The sequence below is a fragment of the Rutilus rutilus genome (genome assembly GCF_951802725.1).
Source record: "Rutilus rutilus genome assembly, chromosome: 14".
Classification (NCBI taxonomy): Eukaryota; Metazoa; Chordata; class Actinopteri; order Cypriniformes; family Leuciscidae; genus Rutilus; species Rutilus rutilus.
The window spans coordinates 32,366,678-32,389,887 of record NC_140219.1 but is presented as its reverse complement, the minus strand read 5'-3'; the positions used below and the strand labels follow the sequence as shown (position 1 = coordinate 32,389,887).

The 23,210-nt window shown below is 39.3% G+C and overlaps 3 protein-coding genes and 1 pseudogene across 4 annotated transcripts; 2 read left to right on the top strand and 2 right to left on the bottom strand.

The window, feature by feature from the left end:
- Positions 1–309: 309 nt before the first annotated feature.
- On the bottom strand, positions 310–3,745 carry LOC311303459 (E3 ubiquitin-protein ligase TRIM35-like). Its single transcript, XM_084429961.1, has 6 exons — positions 3,126–3,745; positions 2,608–2,703; positions 2,265–2,495; positions 2,125–2,147; positions 1,925–2,043; positions 310–1,550 (listed from the first exon to the last, which is right to left on the bottom strand). The coding sequence occupies exons 1-6, from the start codon at positions 3,519–3,521 to the stop codon at positions 1,009–1,011; spliced, it is 1,407 nt and encodes a 468-aa protein (XP_084286087.1). The 5' UTR covers positions 3,522–3,745; the 3' UTR covers positions 310–1,008.
- Positions 3,746–6,201: 2,456 nt separating this feature from the next.
- Positions 6,202–21,797, top strand: LOC311303329 (cyclic nucleotide-gated channel alpha-2-like; the record flags this gene model as incomplete). Its single annotated transcript, XM_084429755.1, has 6 exons — positions 6,202–6,225; positions 6,346–6,365; positions 7,179–7,355; positions 7,472–7,579; positions 20,129–20,235; positions 20,377–21,797. The coding sequence occupies 6 exons, from the start codon at positions 6,202–6,204 to the stop codon at positions 21,795–21,797; spliced, it is 1,857 nt and encodes a 618-aa protein (XP_084285881.1).
- On the top strand, positions 7,971–10,315 carry LOC311304114 (cyclic nucleotide-gated channel alpha-2-like; annotated as a pseudogene). The gene is made up of 3 exons: positions 7,971–8,109; positions 8,251–9,126; positions 10,132–10,315. The product of its transcript is annotated as a cyclic nucleotide-gated channel alpha-2-like (transcript).
- On the bottom strand, positions 13,150–16,743 carry LOC311303475 (E3 ubiquitin-protein ligase TRIM35-like). Its single transcript, XM_084429986.1, has 6 exons — positions 16,165–16,743; positions 15,639–15,734; positions 15,297–15,527; positions 15,157–15,179; positions 14,957–15,075; positions 13,150–14,679 (listed from the first exon to the last, which is right to left on the bottom strand). The coding sequence occupies exons 1-6, from the start codon at positions 16,558–16,560 to the stop codon at positions 14,141–14,143; spliced, it is 1,404 nt and encodes a 467-aa protein (XP_084286112.1). The 5' UTR covers positions 16,561–16,743; the 3' UTR covers positions 13,150–14,140.
- Positions 21,798–23,210: the final 1,413 nt, after the last annotated feature.

Here is a 23,210-nt window from a genome sequence, read left to right as displayed (position 1 = left end):
ATGTAGTCTCTCATTCACCGCTATAGAAGTTTCCCCAAATATGACGACTTCTGCTTCTGAGAAACCCGGAAATCTGAAAAGGGTCTATGACTAAAATCTGTCAACACTTTATATTGTCTTAGATTGTAAACGTGGATTTAAACATACTTTCATTATTTCATTACTTATTTAATGGTTACTTAATTATCAAATGTATAATAATAATAATAACAATAATAATAATAATAATAATAACATATTTAAAAAAAAATACAGAAATCAGATTTTTAACCCTTGCATCAATGTATAAAGTTACTCTGAGGTCTTTAGAGGACAAAAATGTCTGTGTCAAAAATTACTGTTCAGTAATAAACTTTCCCCATTAAATGCCAGAAAAAGTTTTCTAGTACATGCATACAAACCACACTGACATCCACACGAATTATAACTGCATAATTTATCCAATTGATACGCAAATACGCAGAAGAAGAAAACATGAATAAAGCGTATTTTCTTTATAGGCCAAACCTGAGAAAATGGCGCCATCTTGTGAAAAAGTCCAAATAAAATGTTGTATCTTTACCAACAGAATAAAAATGTTAAATGTTTGTTTGTTAAATGGCCTTGTGATAAAAAAAGAAATGTAGTTTTCTGTGGGGATATTTTTGTCCATAAGGTTGTGAGTGTAAATATGTTGTGTTACTAGTGTACAATTGATTCATGAAAGAAAAAGATGAGAGTAAAATAAGAAAATTCCAATAAAAATAAACACATTTATGAAGTTGGCATTAACACAGGAAACTAATTTTCAGGTTTGTCTTCGTCTTTTCTTTGTCTTTTCAGTTTTGTTTTTTTGATATATCAAAAAAACAAAACTGAAAATACAAAAATGTCCTTAAGGACCCACAAGGGTTAAGTTGGCTCTAAATGATACATTTAAGTGTGATTGATCAATGAGACCCTTTTATTACAGTGTTGTTATTGAAACATAATTTGCAAAACTGAATTAATCTAGAAGCAGAATCAGATTTAACTGTGATTTTCTGCTGTAATAAAGAGTTTAACTGGTAAGATCCTCAGAGGAGTTGTGCAGTAATTATATAAGAATGGAAAGACTGTGTCGTTGAAGGTGGATGTGAATGTGAGTAAATGTGTGTTAGTTACAGGATCAGAGAATGACACTGTTCCTCTGTCATAGTCCAGCTGAACTCTCACACGCTGAAGCTTCTGTTTAACAGTAAAGACAGTGCGGCGTTGCTCTGGGGATTGTGAGGTGTATTTGCTGTTACAGTGATCCACACGCCAGACATTAGAATTAAAGAAAACCACTCCCTTCCTTTGGTTTGATGCTGTGGTTATTCCAAGACTCCAGTCTGTATTGTCTCCAACCTCCACATCCCAGCAGTGTGTTCCTGAGTTAAAGCCCTCAGATCCCAGGACACATGCATACTCATCAAACCTCTCTGGATTATCAGGAAGTGTTTTACCTACACGACTGTACGACACACTGGTCAGATCAGCAGAGAGTGTGAGCCAAGGATTTGCTGTGTTTGGATCCAGAGTCAACGGAGCTGCAAAGAGAATAACATCAGATGACAGGATGAAATATGATGTATTAGAAATGTAAATGTAAAACACATATAAAGACTTTGTTGAAAGAAATCATAAATGATAACAATGGTCTCTCAGTTACTGTCAGAGTGGATTGAGGCTTCAGGTTTAATATATTCAATAAACACTATTGTATCGTAATACATAAACATAAACCATGAGGAATAAACTTTTCATTATGAGTTCGCTGTATGATCTGATTATTTTCTGAAATACAGTTCAGATTCACTTTGTAATTATGTGATTATTAAATATATTTCTATCAAATGTTGATGTTGTGTGTGTTTATATCTGAACTATCTTCTGCACTGGTGTCAAATCTGCTGAGACTCACTGTGTTGGACAGTTTCCAGCATCTTCTTCCAGACTCTGAACGGCAGGTTACCCAGATAACGCGACACATGAATCAAAGCTCCAGAACTCATCCGTGGATCCGGCTGTGAGATCTGGACTCTGAGGAACATTCAGGAGTCAGAACTGCAGTGAATTTGAGTTCAGATCCACTGAGAGAAGAGATACGAGCAGCTCACTCACCTTTCCATCGTGACTTTAAAGTTCTGGAAAATATAGAGTTTGAAAACATTTTAATATCTTATCAAACACTCTCAGTGTCAATGAGTCTCTCTATACAAGTTACTTTATGCACAGAGAATGAAGCCAGATTGATTTGTCACCTTTAGAAACGAGACGTCATTGTCTTTCATCATCTCCTCCATGTCTCTGATTGTGTGTGAAAGAGCTGAGATGTGTGTGTTCATCTCCTCCAGCTTCTCCTTCATCCTCTGCTTCTTCTGCTCCTCTTCCTCTCTCAGTGCAGTGATTGTAGCTTCTTCTTCGTCTCTGAGAAACTGATGAAGCTTCTCAAACTCTTCTTTAATCTGACGCTCTGTGTGCTCAGCTTGAGACTGAAATCAAATCACATTCACTTCAGTCAGCGCTGTATGAACACACACTCCACTAATGTCAATAATAAACTCTGTGTGTGAATGTTGAGTATTTAACTCTTTATATCCTCACCTTGATGTGTTCAATTGTTTTATCACACTCTTCTTTCATTTCTTCTCCATGTTTGAGCTTGTTTTGTAAGGACGTCAGTGCTGTATTAAATTCCTCCTACAGGTTAAGATGAAAATCTGTGAAACTTGTGCAGCTCTAAGAGGTTTAAACATTGTATGTTTGGATGTTTTTAAATTATTCATATGATGAATGGGTCATTCTCATGGAAGCATTTGCGTCTGAAAATTGCAGGACATCAAGAAATCATCATGGCCAATTCTTAATTATTATATCCATGCAGTTGTAAATTTGTGGTTGTGCAAATACAGAACATTTCTATCTTTTCAAAAGATGTTTTGTGCCAATGCTGTTACATTCAAGAAGATTTGAACATCAGAGGATCGAAGAGCAGAATTTTATATCAGAGAGATATAAAGATTTAGTCTGAGTAAAAATAAATACTGGTCTATTGTATACACAAATAATACTCTATGTTTAGCACTGTATTCAGCATATGAAATGAGAGACATTTGTCTTACCTTGTAAGATGAAAGCACTTCACTGATGGGTCTGAATGTGTGATTGGTGTGTTTCTCTGAGTCTCTGCACACTAAACACACAGGCTGTTTGTCCTCCAGACAGAAGAGTTTGAGTTTCTCACTGTGTAAACTGCAGATCTCCTCAGATCCTGATGAACGTTTCTCATTTCCCTCCTTTATCAATGAATCACACAAGTTTTTTAACACAAGAATAACTGGTGGATCATCTTTTGAGGATCTTCTCCTGCAGACAGGACACTCCTGAGTTTTCTTAGTTTTCCAGAACTGTAGTAAACACTCTTTACAAATACTGTGACTACAGGACAGAATAACAGGAGTCTTGAAGATTTCACAGCAAACAGGACAAGAAAGCTCTTCCACAGATTTTGAATCCATTTCCTCGTCTTGTAAAAGATCCAATGATCTACAATTTACTTTCACTTTCTGAACTTTGGTTAAACAACTATTACAATTAAAATCTAATCTGGGTTAATTCAGAAATAAACAAAAATGCTATAATATAATGTGTCCTCTTCTGTTCTTCAAATCACTGACTTTCAGCTTTCAGTAAAAATGAAAGGCAAAAATAATGACTAGTCACTTCCTGGTAAGGTTTGTAAGAGGGTGGAGTTTGTGTGTGTGTGTGTGTGTGTGTGTGTGTGTGTGTGTGTGTGTGTGGGGGTGGGGGGGTGGATGGGTAATGGATGGTATCTGTCATGATTCCTGTCTTGTGTTCCCCTTGTTTTGTGTGGACTAATGTTATTTCCTGTTCTGTGCCATGTTTTGTAGTCCTTTGTAGTTTTTCATGTTGATATCTGTTTTACTTTATTTACCTTGTGATAAAAAAATAAATAAAAATGCATTTAGATCCTCACCTTCTCCTGCTTTCTCTGGCACGTTACAGTATCAGTTGCAGAATTCAGACAGCATACAAGCATACTCTTCATATTTATGACATAAAAGAATACGGTAAATGTAGTACGAGTAGTGTACTAGTATGTGCTTCTGAATTCAGGGTTGTTGTTTTTTTTTGTTTTTTTTTTTTATGCCGGTAGGAAAACTTACATCACCATCTTCCAGTTCAGCATGGAGTGAGCATCAAGTTTGCGAATCAATGTTGATTCAATATCTATTAATTTGGATATACATACACATAGTATGTTAATTTTTCTCAAGGAGAAAAACTATACTGTGAACTCTGTGGTTCGGCTGGTACATTATTATTAAAGGTTAATTTAATAACTGATTTGTACACAATTGCGTGCACAATATGCATTTTTTTTTATTTCGTAATAAAACGTACAACATTTAAAGGCTGAGACTTTGTTACTTATCGAAAGTATCCTGCTATATCTTGTCTGTCAACGTATAGTCGCACGTTTATACGGTTTATACACTGTGTGGCGTGAGAGCGTGAGCAACCCTGCCATCTACTGTCAGAAAAGGGAAATGCATCCCATCTGATCAGAAACGTGGAAAATAACTTATCCTGTCACCAATAATGAAACAAAAACAAGAAACATCTAGTTTTATGTTTCTAGTATTCTATTTTCAATTAATGTTATTTGTTCTGGTCCTTATAGGTGGTCTCTAATGCTTATGAGTGGTCCGGACACTTATAATAACACTTTTTTGTTTCTTTTAGGCTTAAGTTTTAAAACTTTGCTTCAGCATCTTTAATGCCAGCCGTTATTATTAAATCTATGAATATATTTGAATCCATCATTTTAATATTGACTCTCTTTTGTGCAAATGATCCACTGACTTTTAAAAACAACAACAACAACATAATATTTTCATGGTAGCTATTGTGGTGAAAATCAGTTAAGATGGCATTCCAGGGACCAGTTTATGGCAAGGCCCCTCTAACTGCCGGTGTGGAAGAAGATGTGCCACACTGTGATTGGATCCTTGGTGAATGAACATAAACAAATGTTCAGCAACATCAGATAAGATGCTAAAACAACTACCAGATACCTCTTACAGGACAGGCAGGGGGACCTTCTGCACCCACCACCACCAAGGAGAGGACTTCCTATTGGTCACAGGTGGACTCTAACAACCAAACTCATTCCTAGGGTTTAGGCAAGAACCGCCATAAAAATTCGTTCAGGACCTCCTAGATGTAGAAGCAAAGAGAGAGGCCACAGAGACCTATCTTAATCCATTCATACATATGTTTGAAGGCCTTATACTAATATAAACTGCAAAACATCCACTTCAACTTCATGCAAAGCACAGTTTATGTTAATGGTTATTGACTGTTAACACAACAGTTCACAGGACAGACCTAATAACTGATAAACGAATGCATGAACGATGACTTGATAATTTTTTAAATCATGTTTGGTCTCTATCTGTTCCATACAATGCCTTGAATATTTTAAAGAACTACTGCCCACATTGTCGTGATTTGCTGCCATCACAGCCACATACACCTTAAGGGTGGAAGTGGATAACTACTTATCTAGGCCCTACTGAAGGAAGGAAAGCACTGATCCAGTGCCACACCTCTGTGGATCTTAATCTCGGAAAGAACACCATGTAGTGAAAAGACACCACTTCAAAGCATATAGCCGTCTAGTAGAGGGGGTTCTTGTCTGAATGATTGTATCTATCACCGCTGGTGATAGCCCCCTGAATTCATCCATGTCCCATCCAGGGACCAGACATGGAGGTTCCAGTGTTCTGGATGCAGGTGCCAGATTGTGCAACAAATAGGACTTCTTGTCCTTCTCCCTGATTCGCATACTTGCACAGACCCCTGGGCCAGTTGTGTGTTGATGCTGAGGCCTAGGTCAGTTAATACCACAGAAGGCAGTGGGCGGATTCCCGGGAAGCGAACAGATCTATTTGTGCCTTGCATAATTTACCCAAATCAGCTTATCCTCCTGGGGAGGGAGTCTCCACTGCGAGACTGGGGTCACCTAGGATATGAGTGGCTCGCAGTGACTTCAGACGCTGCTGACTCCACAGGAGTTGTGACATGCAACGAAAGTGGATACCGCCCTGGCGATTTATATACTGTGACAAGAAATCACTGGCTCCCCACTCGTCACCCCTGGCAACACTAATCATGGGGAACACCTGGCGATCCCAGGTGATGACGATGAGGCAATCACTCAGAGGGGGATAAAAACTCCAGCAAGGAAGATGAGAGGAGAGCTGTATAGACTCTCACTGGGTGCGGTTTTAACCTCTGTGTCTTTTCTTTACCTAGAGAGTGATTGACTTACCCAAGTGAGTGCGGATCACCCAGCTATTTGGCTAATCTCCCCTCTCTTCGCTGGACAAGGAGGAACTTCACTTCTTACTACGGAACACTTCACCTGCACTAAACACAGACTGAGTTTGATTGCACCTAAGTTCTCACTGTTAGAACAAATAAAGATGCCTTCCAGGGTGATGCTGCACTGCATTCTGTGTATGTTCTCCTCTTTCCCCTTAGTGGAGCACTACAATACATACTGTAAACATGGCCATGTTCATGTTCGACCCAGGCATTCAAGACAGCGATTGTGGCCATCTGAAGGAGAGAGAAATTGGCCACATACAAAAGGACACAGACAGAAAGGCATCTTTTAAAAGACGGGATTCACTGTGCTGCTCTTCTGGAGGGGAACTCTTTTAGTTCACCGCTGAAGCACATAGGGGTACTCCCTGCACTTATCTGTGCATTGTTTAAAGAGATACAGCTGAAATGTGCTGCGAGATCCGTAGATCTGTAATTTTCCTAAGCTTCACATCCTTACATACAGCAGAAACTACAGCATATAGGAACCCTGGTAAAGTACAATGTTTGAACCAAATTAATCAGGCAATTTCTCCCAGGACTCCCCAGAACCAAAGGACAGGGCACTCTTGTTGAGATCCTTTGGGAAGCTGCAGTACCTTTCAAAGTTCTCCATATAAGAAGTTAGGGAATATCTAGAAGGCTATTTAGTTTATTTCAATTTAGTCTTGGATGGAAGGTGAACTCTTGAAATTAAATTCTGGTCAGTTTCTCACAATGGGTATTTCCACATTGATTTATTATTTCCCTTTGTTTCCAAGGTTGGTGAGTATGGTAGTCACTCTTAGAGACTGGGCCCATAAGAGCCTTCAGGAAGAAGAGGAAAGGCCAGATTCTTTTTTAGAGCGCTTCCGAGGACCCGAACTTCAAGTTGCTCCCAGTCGGATAAGCATCAGTAGATCTGATGCTCATGATGGAAACAACAGCGCCAAAACCAAGTGAGTTTGTCCTGTCACACCATTATCACCAATCATACATAGCTGTATGACATTTCAATTGTCCTTTTTAACAAACATGCAACCACATAAAATTATGAAACGCATTTGATTATCAGGAAAAAGTCTGATGTTTTCATTCTGGCACCTGCTGATGACCTGTACTACCGCTGGCTGTTTGTTATTGCCACAGATGTATTGTACAACTGGTGCTTTGTGGTGGCTAGGTAAGACAAAAGAAATGTTAATTTATCTACACACTAATCATTTTATTTGAAGTTTAAAGCTGATATATTGGTCATCAATAGCATTTCTTAGCAAAGGTCCTAAAATAAATCCAATGATTCCAATGAAAAACTTGACCGCAAATTATACAGTAAATTAATCTGAATACTGTAAGTGGAAGAAATAATAAACCTACTAATCTTGCATGCTGAACACTGCATGTATATGGCCTGTGATGAAATTATTTGTAGCAGCTGTTCGTCCATTAAGTCCAAGCGGTATAATTAGACCTCATGAGCAAGAGTGTGTGATCTAGGCACTCATTTTGACGATGATTCATGTAAATAAGTGTTGTTGTGACATATGTGAAAGGGTTTGTCCTGACTCAAGCTGATGGTGTTTCATTATTCATATCCCAAACACAGAGCCTGCTTTGATGAGCTTCAAACCAGAAACTTCATTCTGTGGCTGGTTTTGGATTATCTCTCTGATGTCATTTATATACTGGACACCTGTGCAAGACTGAGAACAGGTCAGAATCTTTTAGCATCTATCATGTTTTTCAAAGAGTTGTTGTGACACTTCGCACTATTGATTAGATTGGTGCTTTGGTTCTAAAATTAAGTGTATATGAGCAATCATTAAGAATTGACAATGTAAATCTTCACTATAGGTTTCCTTGAGCAGGGTCTTCTGGTGAAGGACCTTACCAAGTTAAGAGAAAGCTACTTTCATACTTTGCAGTTCAAGCTAGACCTCCTATCCATACTGCCCACGGATCTAGCCTACATCGTCATTGGCATTCACGTACCAGAGCTGCGTTTCAATCGGCTGATGCGCTTCTCACGCCTGTTCGAGTTCTTCGACCGCACAGAGACCCGCACAAATTACCCCAACATTTTCCGCATTTGCATCACTGGAATGCCTGCATCTACTTTGCCATTCCCAAGTCTCTGGGCTTTGGATCCGACCAGTGGGTCTACCCAAACATTTCTGACCCTGAGTTTGGGACTCTCACGCGAGGATATGTCTACTGCCTCTACTGGTCAACCCTCACTTTAACGACCATTGGGGAAATGCCAGCTCCGGTGCGGGATGAGGAGTATCTTTTTGTTGTTTTTGATTTCCTTGTTGGCGTTCTCATTTTCGCCACCATAGTTGGTAATGTAGGAGCCATGATATCAAACATGAATGCCACACGGACCGAGTTCCAAGCTCACATCGACTCCATCAAACACTACATGCAGTTCAGAAAGGTCAGCAAAGAGCTAGAAGCTAGAGTCATCAAATGGTTCGACTACTTGTGGACCAACAAGAAAGCAATTGATGAGCAGGATGTCCTAAAAAATCTGCCAAACAAACTGCGGGCTGAGATTGCTATCAATGTGTACTTAGAAACATTGAAGAAGGTCCGTATCTTCCAGGACTGTGAGGCAGGGCTTTTAGTGGAACTGGTGCTCAAGCTGCGGCCACAGGTCTTCAGCCCTGGAGACTACATCTGCCGAAAGGGAGATATAGGAAAAGAGATGTAAATCATTAACCCTCTGAGGTCGAAAAACGCGCGGGCGCGTTTTGCTGGATTTTCTTTACATTGTAGCACTTTAAACTTAAATTACAACTTATTGTGCTTACAGCCCAACACCGTGCAGGACGCTTGGCATTTGCCATAGAACACCAAGATTGGCAAATTCGCCACTGGCGCCCTGTGCTCTTCACAGATGAAAGCAGGTTCACACTGAGCACATGTGACAGACGTGACAGAGTCTGGAGACGCCATGGACAACGTTCTGCTGCCTGCTTTCATCTGTGAAGAGCACAGGGCGCCAGTGGCGAATTTGCCAATCTTGGTGTTCTCTGGCAAATGCCAAACGTCCTGCACGGTATTGGGCTGTAAGCACAACCCCCACCTGTGGACGTTGGGCCCTCATACCACCCTCATGGAGTCTGTTTCTGACCGTTTGAGCAGACACATGCACATTTGTGGCCTACTGGAGGTCATTTTGCAGGGCTCTGGCAGTGTTCCTCCTGCTCCTCCTTGCAAAAAGGCGGAGGTAGCGGTCCTGCTGCTGGGTTGTTGCCCTCCTACGGCCTCCTCCACGTCTCCTGATGTACTGGCCTGTCTCCTGGTAGCGCCTCCATGCTCTGGACACTACGCTGACAGACACAGCAAACCTTCTTGCCACAGCTCGCATTGATGTGCCATCCTGGATGAGCTGCACTACCTGAGCCACTTGTGTGGGTTGTAGACTCCGTCTCATGCTACCAGTAGAGTGAAAGCACCGCCAGCATTCAAAAGTGACCAAAACATCAGCCAGAAAGCATAGGAACTGAGAAGTGGTCTGTGGTCACCACCTGCAGAACCACTCCTTTATTGGGGGTGTCTTGCTAATTGCCTATAATTTCCACCGGTCGTCTATTCAATTCGCACAACAGCATGTGAAATTGATTGTCAATCAGTGTTGCTTCCTAAGTGGACAGTTTAATTTCACAGAAGTGTGATTGACTTGGAGTTACATTGTGTTGTTTAAGTGTTCCCTTAATTTTTTTTGAGCAGTGTACTACAGACTCGGTTTGCTCGGTTACTGGCTGAATACACAGCTACTCAACAGCGGCTGAAGCAGAGACTTACAGCATTGGAGTGTAGGGCACATCACTCTGGAAGCGGATTCCTCTCGGATGGAAATGAAAGCACTATTGATGGTGATGGTACACACAGTGAGGTCAACATCCAGCTCTGAGCACTTGCTTTTAAGAGAGAACCTTGTACTAGTCTTAATGACCACTCAATAGCAATAATATATGAACACTTTACAACAATTATAGCTGTCAAAACAGTTAGTATACATGTGGAATTGTTTCATTTATATTTATAAATGTCATGGAACAAACCTTAGTTATACACAAAATAACATAATTTCCTTACGTTTTTGGCCATCCTGCCTGTACTTTGTTTGCATATTGTGTGATGTTTTCCAAAATAAAAAAATTCCCACATAAAACATTAACCGTACTTCTGACAAATACAATTAAACTAGTCTATACCCACATGAGATGAGGACTCCAGACATTTTAGTCTTCTAGAAAATAAAAGCCTGGATGACAGCCGAACTTAGCCCCGCCCACAAAATTTTTAGGTCGGGAAGTTCGGTCAGGACTTGATCCGTTGTGGAGCTATTATGCCCGAACAAAAGCTGTTCGGACCAATCAAATTGTCAGGGCGGGCTTTATACGATGATGGACAGATGATCAACAGTAACGTAATCTTTCACGTCACCAAAGAGCGCTTGGGTTGAATTTGTTTACAACAAAGATGACTGCCGCTGGAGAATTGAGATTTCACGAGTTCACACTTACAAATAAGTCAGATAGATTTCCGGTTCCGGGCTCGGTATTCGGCCCGAAACCAAAGTACTCCCCGCGTATTCCAGGCTGTCGAAGAACAAGCCGAGAGTGAGTGGAGGGATGCTGAAAACTGTCAAGGAATGTTAGGTGAGTTGACAGAGTGAATATATATATATATGCTTCTTCTCATGCTGATTGGGTAGACGGTAATTGTTTGATGACAAGTTGATTGGATTGATTATTTGAGCGTGCTCCTCCCGAACTTTGTTTATAAAACATCATGTGTAGATTCTGCCATCGCGCCTGTTATAGAAGATATCGACAGCGCATTCATTTTAAAAGAGGAACAGAGAACCGCGATCAAGGCATTTGTCGATCGGAAATGTGAATGAAAAACATACGTCACTTACTCCGTTGCTCTGATTGGTTGTAGGTCTATCCAATTGAGTGCAGAGGCATTTTCTTTCCTGGTTCGGTTGAAACACGCCCCATAATCACAGCCCAATGGAGCAGTGTCAGACTCATATTCTGACTAGAATCTGAGTATGACGACGTCAGGTACGGGACAAATAATTGTGATTTGGGGTGGTGACAGTTAAAACATATTTGTTAATATAGATTTATTCTGATTAACATTTCTTTCACAGTTGTGCCAGTGTTAGCTGCGTTACTCACACTCTACTTTACCTTATGTTACAGATTTATGGTAATATCATGGAAATATTTACCTGATTTGTGAATGTAATTTTGTAATCTGAATCTGATGATAAAAATAATGCACATGACTTGTCCTCGCAAGCTGCATGCAAAAACAAACACAGTCTCAGATTCTGAATAATTCTGTCAGGACCACTATCGTCAAATACGATTGACAATTAGCATACAGTTTGGATTGGCGGTATGGTTCTGTTCTGGGCAAGAACTCCCTGCGCGTCCATGCAGTCTAGCATGGATAAGAGCAGCAATAACCCCGCTTAGGGTAAACAGAACAGAACCAACATGAATGTATTGCAGATATCATTAATTCAAGATACAACATAATTCGAGAATTTATTCTGATTCAAGGGGAATCAGAATGCCAAATCCTGACTGGACGAGAGGAGCTGGGGAGGGAGGAGGGTAATGAGCTCCTGAGAAACATGACAGCTGCTGATAATATGTGGATCAGCTGAGTATAGGACTCTAACGTGCTCTAATGTGCTAACGTGACCCGCCAAAACTGACACTACGCTTAATTTTGAGCAGCTTCTTTTAATTATTCACTTTCAAGCACGTTACTGGTTTTAATGAGTTTGACTAATCTTTCAGTAAAATAATTCAATATTGTGTTTGGGGACAGAAATGTCCTGCAGTAGTTTCTATTGTTGCCATTCAGTTGTAAAAGTCATTGTATTTATAATTAAATAGAAAGTGTATTCACATTTTTTCACTTTAATCATTAATTGCAGGTTAAGTATATGTGATTGTGCTTAAATGGAACTAGTGCAAGTAAACTCTAGGCACACTTTAAATATCTTGTATTTAAAGACCGATATTATACAGAAATCATACTATCCTTACTAAATGTGATATTAAAATATTTTAGGCTTAAAATTAAAAAATGTGCATTGTGCAATAAAGAAGTACTCCAAATAAAGTTTATTTATAATATTTATACCAGTAAGTCTCAAACAATATGTCAGTAAATATGTTAATGGATTTGTAGTATACTGAGTGAAATGTATTTTAAATATTTGGTATAGGTTTTTCTCACTAGGGCTGCAGGGTTGGGAAATACTGTGTGACAGCATCCTCCCTTACACTACATGAGCCTGTCCAGCAGAGGGAGTTGGTAACACACACACACACACACACACACGCACACACACACACACACTCAGACTGTGTCCCAATTCAAAGGCTGTAATCCAGCAATTTCTCTCAAAAAATGAATTCTGCAAGGCTGCGAATGAGCTGTTGTATCTGTTGAATCCTTTATCTCACTGGAAACGACGGACACATTTGGATGAGCCTTCGCATTGGGACAGCCTTCGTCAACAGAGTGCTACTTTATAGTCAACAGAATCTACTTTATAGTGAAGAGTTGACAACAACACTGTTAATACATGATGTCCTTATATCAAGTTTCTTATCAATTTTCCTTTGACTCAGGGAAGAGGAAGAGTAGAGAAAATCATTTAACTTTGAACTTTTATTTCAGTAAAAATTTATTTACACAGGATTATTGTGACAAGTGCATATTAAAAGAAAAAAAATTTGGAATGAAATTACATTTATTTTGAAAAAGCACAGATCTTATTGTAAACGATTCATCCATGTACACGTATTTTTTTATTTATTAGAATTTTTGTAATATTTAATCCAATCATTTATTCTCCTTAAACTCTACAATCGACTGTAAGCTCACATTCATTTTTGCGTGCAACATCCACATCTCAACATCTGATTCATTACCAGCTGATGAACCTGCCCTGCACTATTTCTTTTTTTATTATGTTACACTTGGATGTGCGTCACAAAATGTAAGAAAAGATCCGTCACTATTTCCTTTTCATTGCGACTTTAGGTCAAATTACCTTTATTTATAACACGCAGAATTTATATATTATTAGCAGAATGCTAATATATTTATATACCTTTATTTCATAAAGCAGCTTTACAGATAAACAGGAAAATAATGATCAATGATGCAAACAGAAATCAATTCTGCTGTAAAGCAGATCTAAAAAGACGACAGTGTCATTGTTCAGCTGAAGTTCAGTGTTGATTCAGTTCAGTTCAATAACTGTGTAACGATCATCAACTATGAAGTTGATCTGTAACTAGTTCAGTTCATCTATAAGCAGCTCCACAGAAGATAATAATGTTGTTATTCACTTTTACTGTCACCAAATCCCAGCATGCACTGCAGTCTCTGGTGCTGAGAACAGGTCCTGTTACATCATCAGTGGACATTTTGTCTTAGTCATGGTGTTATGACTTATATTTGTCACTGCAGATATACTTAAAATAAATTGAAGTGCATTAGTTTGCATATGGTGCTATATATATATATATATACATACATATACATAAACAGAATGACTTAACAGAACTCTGATTTTTAAGTCAGCTCAAAGTTGAACATTTTAAGTGTGATTGATCAATGAGACCCTTTAATTACAGTATTGTTATTGAAGCATAATTTGCTAAACTGAATTAATCTAAAAACAGAATTAGATTTAACTGTGATTTTCTGCTGTAATAAACAGTTTAACCGGTAAGATCCTCAGAGGAGTTGTGCAGTGATTATATAAGAATGGAAAGACTGTGTCGTTGAAGGTGGATGTGAATGTGAGTAAACGTGTGTTAGTTACAGGATCAGAGAATGACACTGTTCCTCTGTCATAGTCCAGCTGAACTCTCACACGCTGAAGCTTCTGTTTAACAGTAAAGACAGTGCGGCGTTGCTCTGGGGATTGTGAGGTGTATTCGCTGTCTATGTAATCCACACACCAGACATTAGAGTCAAAGAAATCTCCCTTCCTTTGGTTTGATGCTGTGGTTATTCCAAGAATCCAGTCTGTATTGTCTCCAACCTCCACATCCCAGCAGTGTGTTCCTGAGTTAAAGCCCTCAGATCCCAGGACACATGGATACCAGTCAATCCTCTCTGGATTATCAGGAAGTGTTTTATCAACATCACTGTACGACACACTGGTCAGATCAGCAGAGAGTGTGAGCCAAGGAGCTGCTGTGTTTGGATCCAGAGTCAACGGAGCTGCAAAGAGAATAACATCAGATTACAGGATGAAATATGATGTATTAGAAATGTAAACGTAAAACACATATAAAGACATAAAATCATCACAATGGTCTCTCAGTTACTGTCAGAATTGAATGAGGCTTCAGGTTTAATTTCAGTATTCAATAAACACTATTTTATCCTAATACATAAATATAGATCATGAGGAATAAACTTTTCATTATGAGTTCGCTGTATGATCTGATGATTTTCTGAAATTTTCTGCACTGGTGTCAAATCTGCTGAGACTCACTGTGTTGGACAGTTTCCAGCATCTTCTTCCAGACTCTGAACGGCAGGTTACCCAGATAACGCGACACATGAATCAAAGCTCCAGAACTCATCCGTGGATCCGGCTGTGAGATCTGGACTCTGAGGAACATTCAGGAGTCAGAACTGCAGTGAATTTGAGTTCAGATCCACTGAGAGAAGAGATACGAGCAGCTCACTCACCTTTCCATCGTGACTTTATAGTTCTGGAAAATATAGAGTTTGAAAACATTTTAATATCTTATCAAACACTCTCAGTGTCAATGAGTCTCTCTATACAAGTTGTTTTCTGCACAGAGAATGAAGCCAGATTGATTTGTCACCTTTAGAAACGAGACGTCATTGTCTTTCATCATCTCCTCCATGTCTCTGATAGTGTGTGAAAAAGCTGAGATGTGTGTGTTCATCTCCTCCAGCTTCTCCTTCATCCTCTGCTTCTTCTGCTCCTCTTCCTCTCTCAGTGCAGTGATTGTAGCTTCTTCTTCGTCTCTGAGAAACTGATGAAGCTTCTCAAACTCTTCTTTAATCTGACGCTCTGTGTGCTCAGCTTGAGACTGAAATCAAATCACATTCACTTCAGTCAGCGCTGTATGAACACACACTCCACTAATGTCAATAATAAACTCTGTGTGTGAATGTTGAGTATTAACTCTTTATATCCTCACCTTGATGTGTTCAATTGTTTTATCACACTCTTCTTTCATTTCTTCTCCATGTTTGAGCTTGTTTTGTAAGGACGTCAGTGCTGTATTAAACTCCTCCTACAGGTTAAGATGAAAATCTGTGAAACTGATGCAGCTCTAAGAGGTTTAAACATTGTATGTTTTTTATTGTTATATTATTTATATGTTGAATGGGTCATTCTCATGGAAGCATTTGTGTCTGAAAATTGCAGGACATCAAGAAACATCAAGAAATCATCATGGCCAATTCTAATTATTATATCCATGCAGTTGTAAATTTGTGGTTGTGCAAATACAGAACATTTCTATTTTGTCAAAAGATGTTTTGTGCCAATGCTGTTACATTCAAGAAGATTTGAACATCAGAGGATCGAAGAGCAGAATTGTATATCAGAGAGATATAAAGATTTAGTCTGAGTAAAAATAAATACTGGTCTATTGTAAACACAAATAATACTCTATGTTTAGCACTGTATTCAGCATATGAAATGAGAGACATTAGTCTTACCTTGTAAGATGAAAGCACTTCACTGATGGGTCTGAATGTGTGATTGGTGTGTTTCTCTGAGTCTCTGCACACTAAACACACAGGCTGTTTGTCCTCCAGACAGAAGAGTTTGAGTTTCTCACTGTGTAAACTGCAGATCTCCTCAGATCCTGGTGAACGTTTCTCATTTCCCTCCTTTATCAATGAATCACACAAGTTTTTTAACACAAGAATAACTGGTGGATCATCTTTTGAGGATCTTCTCCTGCAGACAGGACACTCCTGAGTTTTCTTAGTTTTCCAGAACTGTAGTAAACACTCTTTACAAATACTGTGACTACAGGACAGAATAACAGGAGTCTTGAAGATGTCACAGCAAACAGGACAAGAAAGCTCTTCCACAGATTTTGAATCCATTTCCTTGTCTTGTAAAAGATCCAATGATCTACAATTTACTTTCACTTTCTGAACTTTGGTTTAAAGAGTAAACAACTATTACAATTAAAATCTAATCTGGGTTAATTCAGAAATAAACAAAAATGCTATAATATAATGTGTCCTCCTCTGTTCTTCACAACACTGACTCGTTTGAGCTTTCAGTAAAAATGAAAGGCAAAAATAATGACTAGTCACTTCCTGGTAAGGTTTGTAAGAGGGTGGAGTTTGTGTGTGTGGTTGTGTGTGTGTGTATGTGTGTCTTGTGTTCCCCTTGTTTTGTGTGGACTAATGTTATTTCCTGTGCTGTGCCATGTTTTGTAGTCCTTTGTAGTTTTTCATGTTGATATCTGTTTTACTTTATTTACCATGTGATAAAAAAACAACAAAAAATGCATTTAGATCCTCACCTTCTCCTGCTTTCTCTGGCACGTTACAGTATCAGTTGCAGAATTCAGACAGCATACAAGCATATACTCTTCCTATTTATGACATAAAAGAATACGGTAAATGTAGTACGAGTAGTGTACTAGTATGTGCTTCTGAATTCAGAGTTTTTTTTAGGAAGGTAGGAAAACTTACATCACCATCTTCCAGGTCAGCATGGAGTGAGCATCAAGTTTGCGAATCAATGCTGATTCAATATCTATTCATTTGGATATACATACACATAGTATGTTAAATTTTCTCAAGGAGAAAAACTATACTGTGAACTCTGTGGTTCGGCTGGTACATTATTATTAAAGGTTAATTTAATAACTGATTTGTACACAATTGCGTGCACAATATGCATTTTTTTTATTTCGTAATAAAACGTACAACATTTAAAGGCTGAGACTTTGTTACTTATCGAAAGTATCCTGCTATATCTTGTCTGTCAACGTATAGTCGCACGTTTATACGGTTTATACACTGTGTGGCGTGAGAGCGTGAGCAACCCTGCCATCTACTGTCAGAAAAGGGAAATGCATCACATCTGATCAGAAACTTGGAAAATAACTGATCCTGTCAGCAATAATGAAACAAAAACAAGCAACATCTAGTTTTATGTTTCTAGTATTCTATTTTCAATTCATTTTATTTGTTCTAGTCCTTATAGGGGGTCTCTAATGCTTATGAGTGGTCCGGACACTTATAATAACACTTTTTTGTTTCTTTTAGGCTTAAGTTTTAAAACTTTGCATCAGCATCTTTGATGCCAGCCGTTATTATCAAATATATTCATAGATTTAAATCCATCATTTTAATATTGACTCTCTTTTGTGCAACTGATCCACTGACTTTTAAAAACAACAACATAGTATTTTCATGGTAGCTATTGTGGTGAAAATCAGTTAAGATGGCATTCCAGGGACCAGTTTATGGCAAGGCCCCTCTAACTGCCGGTGTGGAAGAAGATGTGCCACACTGTGATTGGATCCTTGGTGAATGAACATAAACAAATGTTCAGCAACATCAGATAAGATGCTAAAACAACTACCAGATACCTCTTACAGGACAGGAAGGGGGACCTTCTGCACCCACCACCACCAAGGAGAGGACTTCCCATTGGTCACAGGTGGACTCTAACAACCAAACTCATTCCTAGGGTTTAGGCAAGAACCGCGATAAAAATTAGTTCAGGACCTCCTGGATGCAGAAGCAAAGAGAGAGGCCACAGAGACCTATCTTAATCCATTCATATATATTTTTGAAGGCCTTAAACTAATATAAACTGCAAAACATCCACTTCAACTTCATGCAAAGCACAGTTTATGTTAATGGTTATTGACTGTTAACACAACAATTCAGGACAGACCTAATAACTGATAAGCAAATGCATGAACGATGACTTGATAATTTTTTTAATCATGTTTGGTCTCTATCTGTTCCATACAATGCCTTGAATATTTTAAAAGAACTACTGCCCACATTGTCGTGATTTGCTGCCATCACAGCCACATACACCTTAAGGGTGGAAATGGACAACTACTTATCTAGGCCCTCCTGAAGGAAGGAAAGCACTGATCCAATGCCACACCTCCGTGGATCTTTATCTCGGAAAGAACACCATGTAGTGAAAAGGCACCACTTCAAAGCATATAGCCGTCTAGTAGAGGGGGTTCTTGCATACTTGTGCAGACCCCTGGGCCAGTTGTGTGACAGTGCGTTGATGCTGAGGGCTAGGTCAGTTAATACCACAGAAGGCAGAGGGAGGATTCCCGGGAAGCGAACAGATCTATTTGTGCCTTGCATAATTTACCCAATTCAGCTTAAAGACGGGATTCACTGTGTTGCTCTTTTAGAGGGGAACTCTTTTAGTTCACCACTGAAGCACATAGGGGTACTCCCTGCACTTATCTGTGCATTGTTTAAAGAGAGACACCTGAAATGTGCTGCGAGATCCGTAGATCTGTAATTTTCCTAAGCTTCACATCCTTACATACAGCAGAAACTACAGCATATAGGAACCCTGGTAAAGTACAATGTTTGAACCAAATTAATCAGGCAATTTCTCCCAGGACTCCCCAGAACCAAAGGACAGGGCACTCTTGTTGAGATCCTTTGGGAAGCTGCAGTACCTTTCAAAGTTCTCCATATATGAAGTTAGGGAACATCTAGAAGGCTATTTAGTTTATTTCAATTTAGACTTGGATGGAAGGTGAAATCTTGAAATTAAATTCTGGTCAGTTTCTCACAATGGGTATTTCCACATTGATTTATTATTTCCCTTTGTTTCCAAGGTTGGTGAGTATGGTAGTCACTCTTAGAGACTGGGCCCATAAGAGCCTTCAGGAAGAAGAGGAAAGGCCAGATTCTTTTTTAGAGCGCTTCTGAGGACCTGAACTTCAAGTTGCTCCCAGTCGGATAAGCATCAGTAGATCTGATGCTCATGATGGGAACAACAGTGCCAAAACCAAGTGAGTTTTCCTGTCACACCATTATCACCAATCATACATAGCTGTATGAAATTTCCATTGTCCTTTTTAACAAACATGCAACCACATAAAATTATGAAATGCATTTGATTATTAGGAAAAAGTCTGATGTTTTCATACTGGCACCTGCTGATGACCTGTACTACCGCTGGCTGTTTGTTATTGCCACAGATGTATTGTACAACTGGTGCTTTGTGGTGGCTAGGTAAGACAAAAGATATGTTAATTTATCTACACAAAATCTAATCATTTTATTTGGAGTTTAAAGCTGATATATTGAAAATCAATTGCATTTCTTAGCTAAGGTCCTAAAATAAATCCAATGATTCCAATGAAAAACTTGACTGCAAATTATACAGTAAATTAATCTGAATACTGTAAGTGGAAGAAATAATTAACCTACTAATTTTGCATGCTGAACACTGCATGTATATGGCCTGTGAGGAAATTATTTGTAGCAGCTGTTCGTCCATTAAGTCCAAGCGGTATAATTAGACCTCATGAGCAAGAGTGTGTGATCTAGGCACTCATTTTGACGATGATTCATGTAAATAAGTGTTGTTGTGCCAAATGTGAAAGGGTTAGTCCTGACTCAAGCTGATGGTGTTTCATTATTCATATCCCAAACACAGAGCCTGCTTTGATGAGCTTCAAACCAGGAACTTCATTCTGTGGCTGGTTTTGGATTATCTCTCTGATGTCATTTATATACTGGACACCTGTGCAAGACTGAGAACAGGTCAGAATCTTTTAGCATCTAACATCTTTTTCAAAGAGTTGTTGTGACACTTCGCACTATTGATTAGATAGGTGCTTTGGTGCTAAAATTAAGTGTATTTGAGCAATCATTAAGAATTGACAATGTATATCTTCACTATAGGTTTCCTTGAGCAGGGTCTTCTGGTGAAGGACCTTACCAAGTTAAGAGAAAGCTACTTTCATACTTTGCAGTTCAAGCTAGACCTCCTATCCATACTGCCCACGGATCTAGCCTACATCGTCATTGGCATTCACGTACCAGAGCTGCGTTTCAATCGACTGATGCGCTTCTCACGCCTCTTCGAGTTCTTCGACCGCACAGAGACCCGCACAAATTACCCCAACATTTTCCGCATTTGCATCTTGGTGCTCTATATCTTAGTCATCATTCACTGGAATGCCTGCATCTACTTTGCCATTTCCAAGTCTCTGGGCTTTGGATCCGACCAGTGGGTCTACCCGAACATTTCTGACCCTGAGTTTGGGACTCTAACACGAGGATATGTCTACTGCCTCTACTGGTCAACCCTCACTTTGACGACCATTGGGGAAATGCCAGCTCCGGTGCGGGATGAGGAGTATCTTTTTGTTGTTTTTGATTTCCTTGTTGGCGTTCTCATTTTCGCCACCATTGTTGGTAATGTAGGAGCCATGATATCAAACATGAATGCCACACGGACCGAGTTCCAAGCTCACATTGACGCCATCAAACACTACATGCAGTTCAGAAAGGTCAGCAAAGAGCTAGAAGCTAGAGTCATCAAATGGTTCGACTACTTGTGGACCAACAAGAAAGCAATTGATGAGCAGGATGTCCTAAAGAATCTGCCAAACAAACTGCGGGCTGAGATTGCTATCAATGTGCACTTAGAAACATTGAAGAAGGTCCGTATCTTCCAGGACTGTGAGGCCGGGCTTTTAGTGGAACTAGTGCTCAAGCTGCGGCCACAGGTCTTCAGCCCTGGAGACTACATCTGCCGAAAGGGAGACATAGGAAAAGAGATGTACATCATTAAAGAGGGTCGCCTTGCTGTTGTGGCTGATGATGGGGTGACCCAGTATGCACACTTGACGGGCGGCAGCTGCTTTGGCGAGATTAGCATCCTCAACATCAAAGGGAGCAAAATGGGCAACTGTCGTACAGCTAACATCCGTAGCATTGGCTACTCTGACCTCTTTTGTTTGTCAAAGGATGACCTGATGGAGGCTGTAATGGAGTATCCGGATGCTAAGAAAGTTCTGGAAGAGAGGGGAAGACAGATTCTCCTGAAAGAGGGTCTGCTTGAGGAGTTGGAGGCCGGTGGAATGGGAGAAGAGCGGGTTGAGGAGAAAGTGGAGAGGTTGGAAGCTTCTCTGGAAATACTACAGACTCGGTTTGCTCGGTTACTGGCTGAATACACAGCTACTCAACAGCGGCTGAAGCAGAGACTTACAGCATTGGAGTGTAGGACACATCACTCTGGAAGCGGATTCCTCTCGGATGGCAATGAAAGCACTATTGATGGTGATGGTACACACAGTGAGGTCAACATCCAACTCTGAGCACTTGCTTTTAAGAGAGAACCTTGTACTAGTCTTAATGACCACTCAATAGCAATAATATAGGAACACTTTACAACAATTATAGCTGTCAAAACAGTTAGTATACATGTGGAATTGTTTCATTTATATTTATAAATGTCATGGAACAAACCCTAGTTATACACAAAATAACATAATTTCCTTACGTTTTTGGCCATCCTGCCTCTACTTTGTTTGCTTATTGTGTGATGTTTTCCAAAATAAAAAAATTCCTACATAAAACATTAACCGTACTTCTGACAAATACAATTAAACTAGTCTATACATGAGATGAGGACTCCAGACATATTAGTCTTCTAGAAAAACTATAAATAATAATAATAATAATAATAATAACAATGTTTTATTCTACATGGAGCGGGAGCCCCAGAGTTACAAATAATTCTCATTTGGGGTGGTGACAGTTAAAACATATTTGTTAATATAGTTTATTCTGATTAACATTTCTTTCACAGTTGTGCCAGTGTAAGCTGCGTTACTCACACTCTACTTTACCTTATCATGGAAATATTTACCTGATTTGTGAATGTAATTTTGTAATCTGAATTTGATGATAAAATAATGCACATGACCTGTCCTCGCAAGCTGCATGCAAAAACAAACACAGTCTCAGATTCACAAATGAATAATTCTGTCAGGACCACTATCGATTGACAATTAGCATTCAGTTTGGATTGGCTGTATGGTTCTATTCTGGGCAAGAACTCCCTGCGCATCCATGCAGTCTAGCATGGATAAGAGCAGCAATAGAACAGAACCAACATGAATGTATTGCTGATATCATTAATTCAAGATTTTAAAGTACAACATAATTCGAGAATTTATTCTGCTTCAAGGGGAATCTGAATGCCATACTGACTGGATGGAGGAGGGTAATGAGCTCCTGAGGAACGCGACAGCTGCTGATAATACTGAAGGAGCTTATATACAGTATGTATACAGTGATAGGCGTCGTACTCCTATAGATAGATGTGGATCAGCTGAGTGTAGGACTCTAACGTGCTCTAATGTGCTAACGTGACCCGCCAGAACTGACACTACGCTTAATTTTTAGCAGCTTCTTTTAATTATTCACTTTCAAACACGTTACTGGTTTTAATGAGTTTGACTAATCTTTCAGTAAAATAATTCAATGTTGTGTTTGGGGGCAGAAATGTCCTGCAGTAGTTTCTGTTGGTGCCATTCAGTTGTAATGGTCATTGTATTGGTTATTAAATAGAATGTATATGCAAATTTTTTCACTTTAATCATTAATTGCAGGTTAAGTATATTTGATTGTGCTTAAATGGAACTAGTGCAAGTAAACTCTAGGCACACTTTAAATATCTTGCATTTAAGTACAGATATGATACAACAATCATACTATCCTTAATA

Excerpts from the sequence above, each read along its gene's own strand:
- LOC311303459 (XM_084429961.1), bottom strand. The coding sequence starts at position 3,521 with ATGGATTCAAAATCTGTGGAAGAGCTTTCTTGTCCTGTTTGCTGTGAA. Across the intron at positions 2,704-3,125 it reads AAGTGCTTTCATCTTACAAG|GAGGAATTTAATACAGCACT; the intron begins GTAAGACAAATG and ends CTTAACCTGTAG. Across the intron at positions 2,496-2,607 it reads AAACAATTGAACACATCAAG|TCTCAAGCTGAGCACACAGA; the intron begins GTGAGGATATAA and ends ATTTGATTTCAG.
- LOC311303475 (XM_084429986.1), bottom strand. The coding sequence starts at position 16,560 with ATGGATTCAAAATCTGTGGAAGAGCTTTCTTGTCCTGTTTGCTGTGAC. Across the intron at positions 15,180-15,296 it reads ATGACGTCTCGTTTCTAAAG|AACTATAAAGTCACGATGGA; the intron begins GTGACAAATCAA and ends TATATTTTCCAG. Across the intron at positions 14,680-14,956 it reads GCTGGAAACTGTCCAACACA|CTCCGTTGACTCTGGATCCA; the intron begins GTGAGTCTCAGC and ends TTCTCTTTGCAG.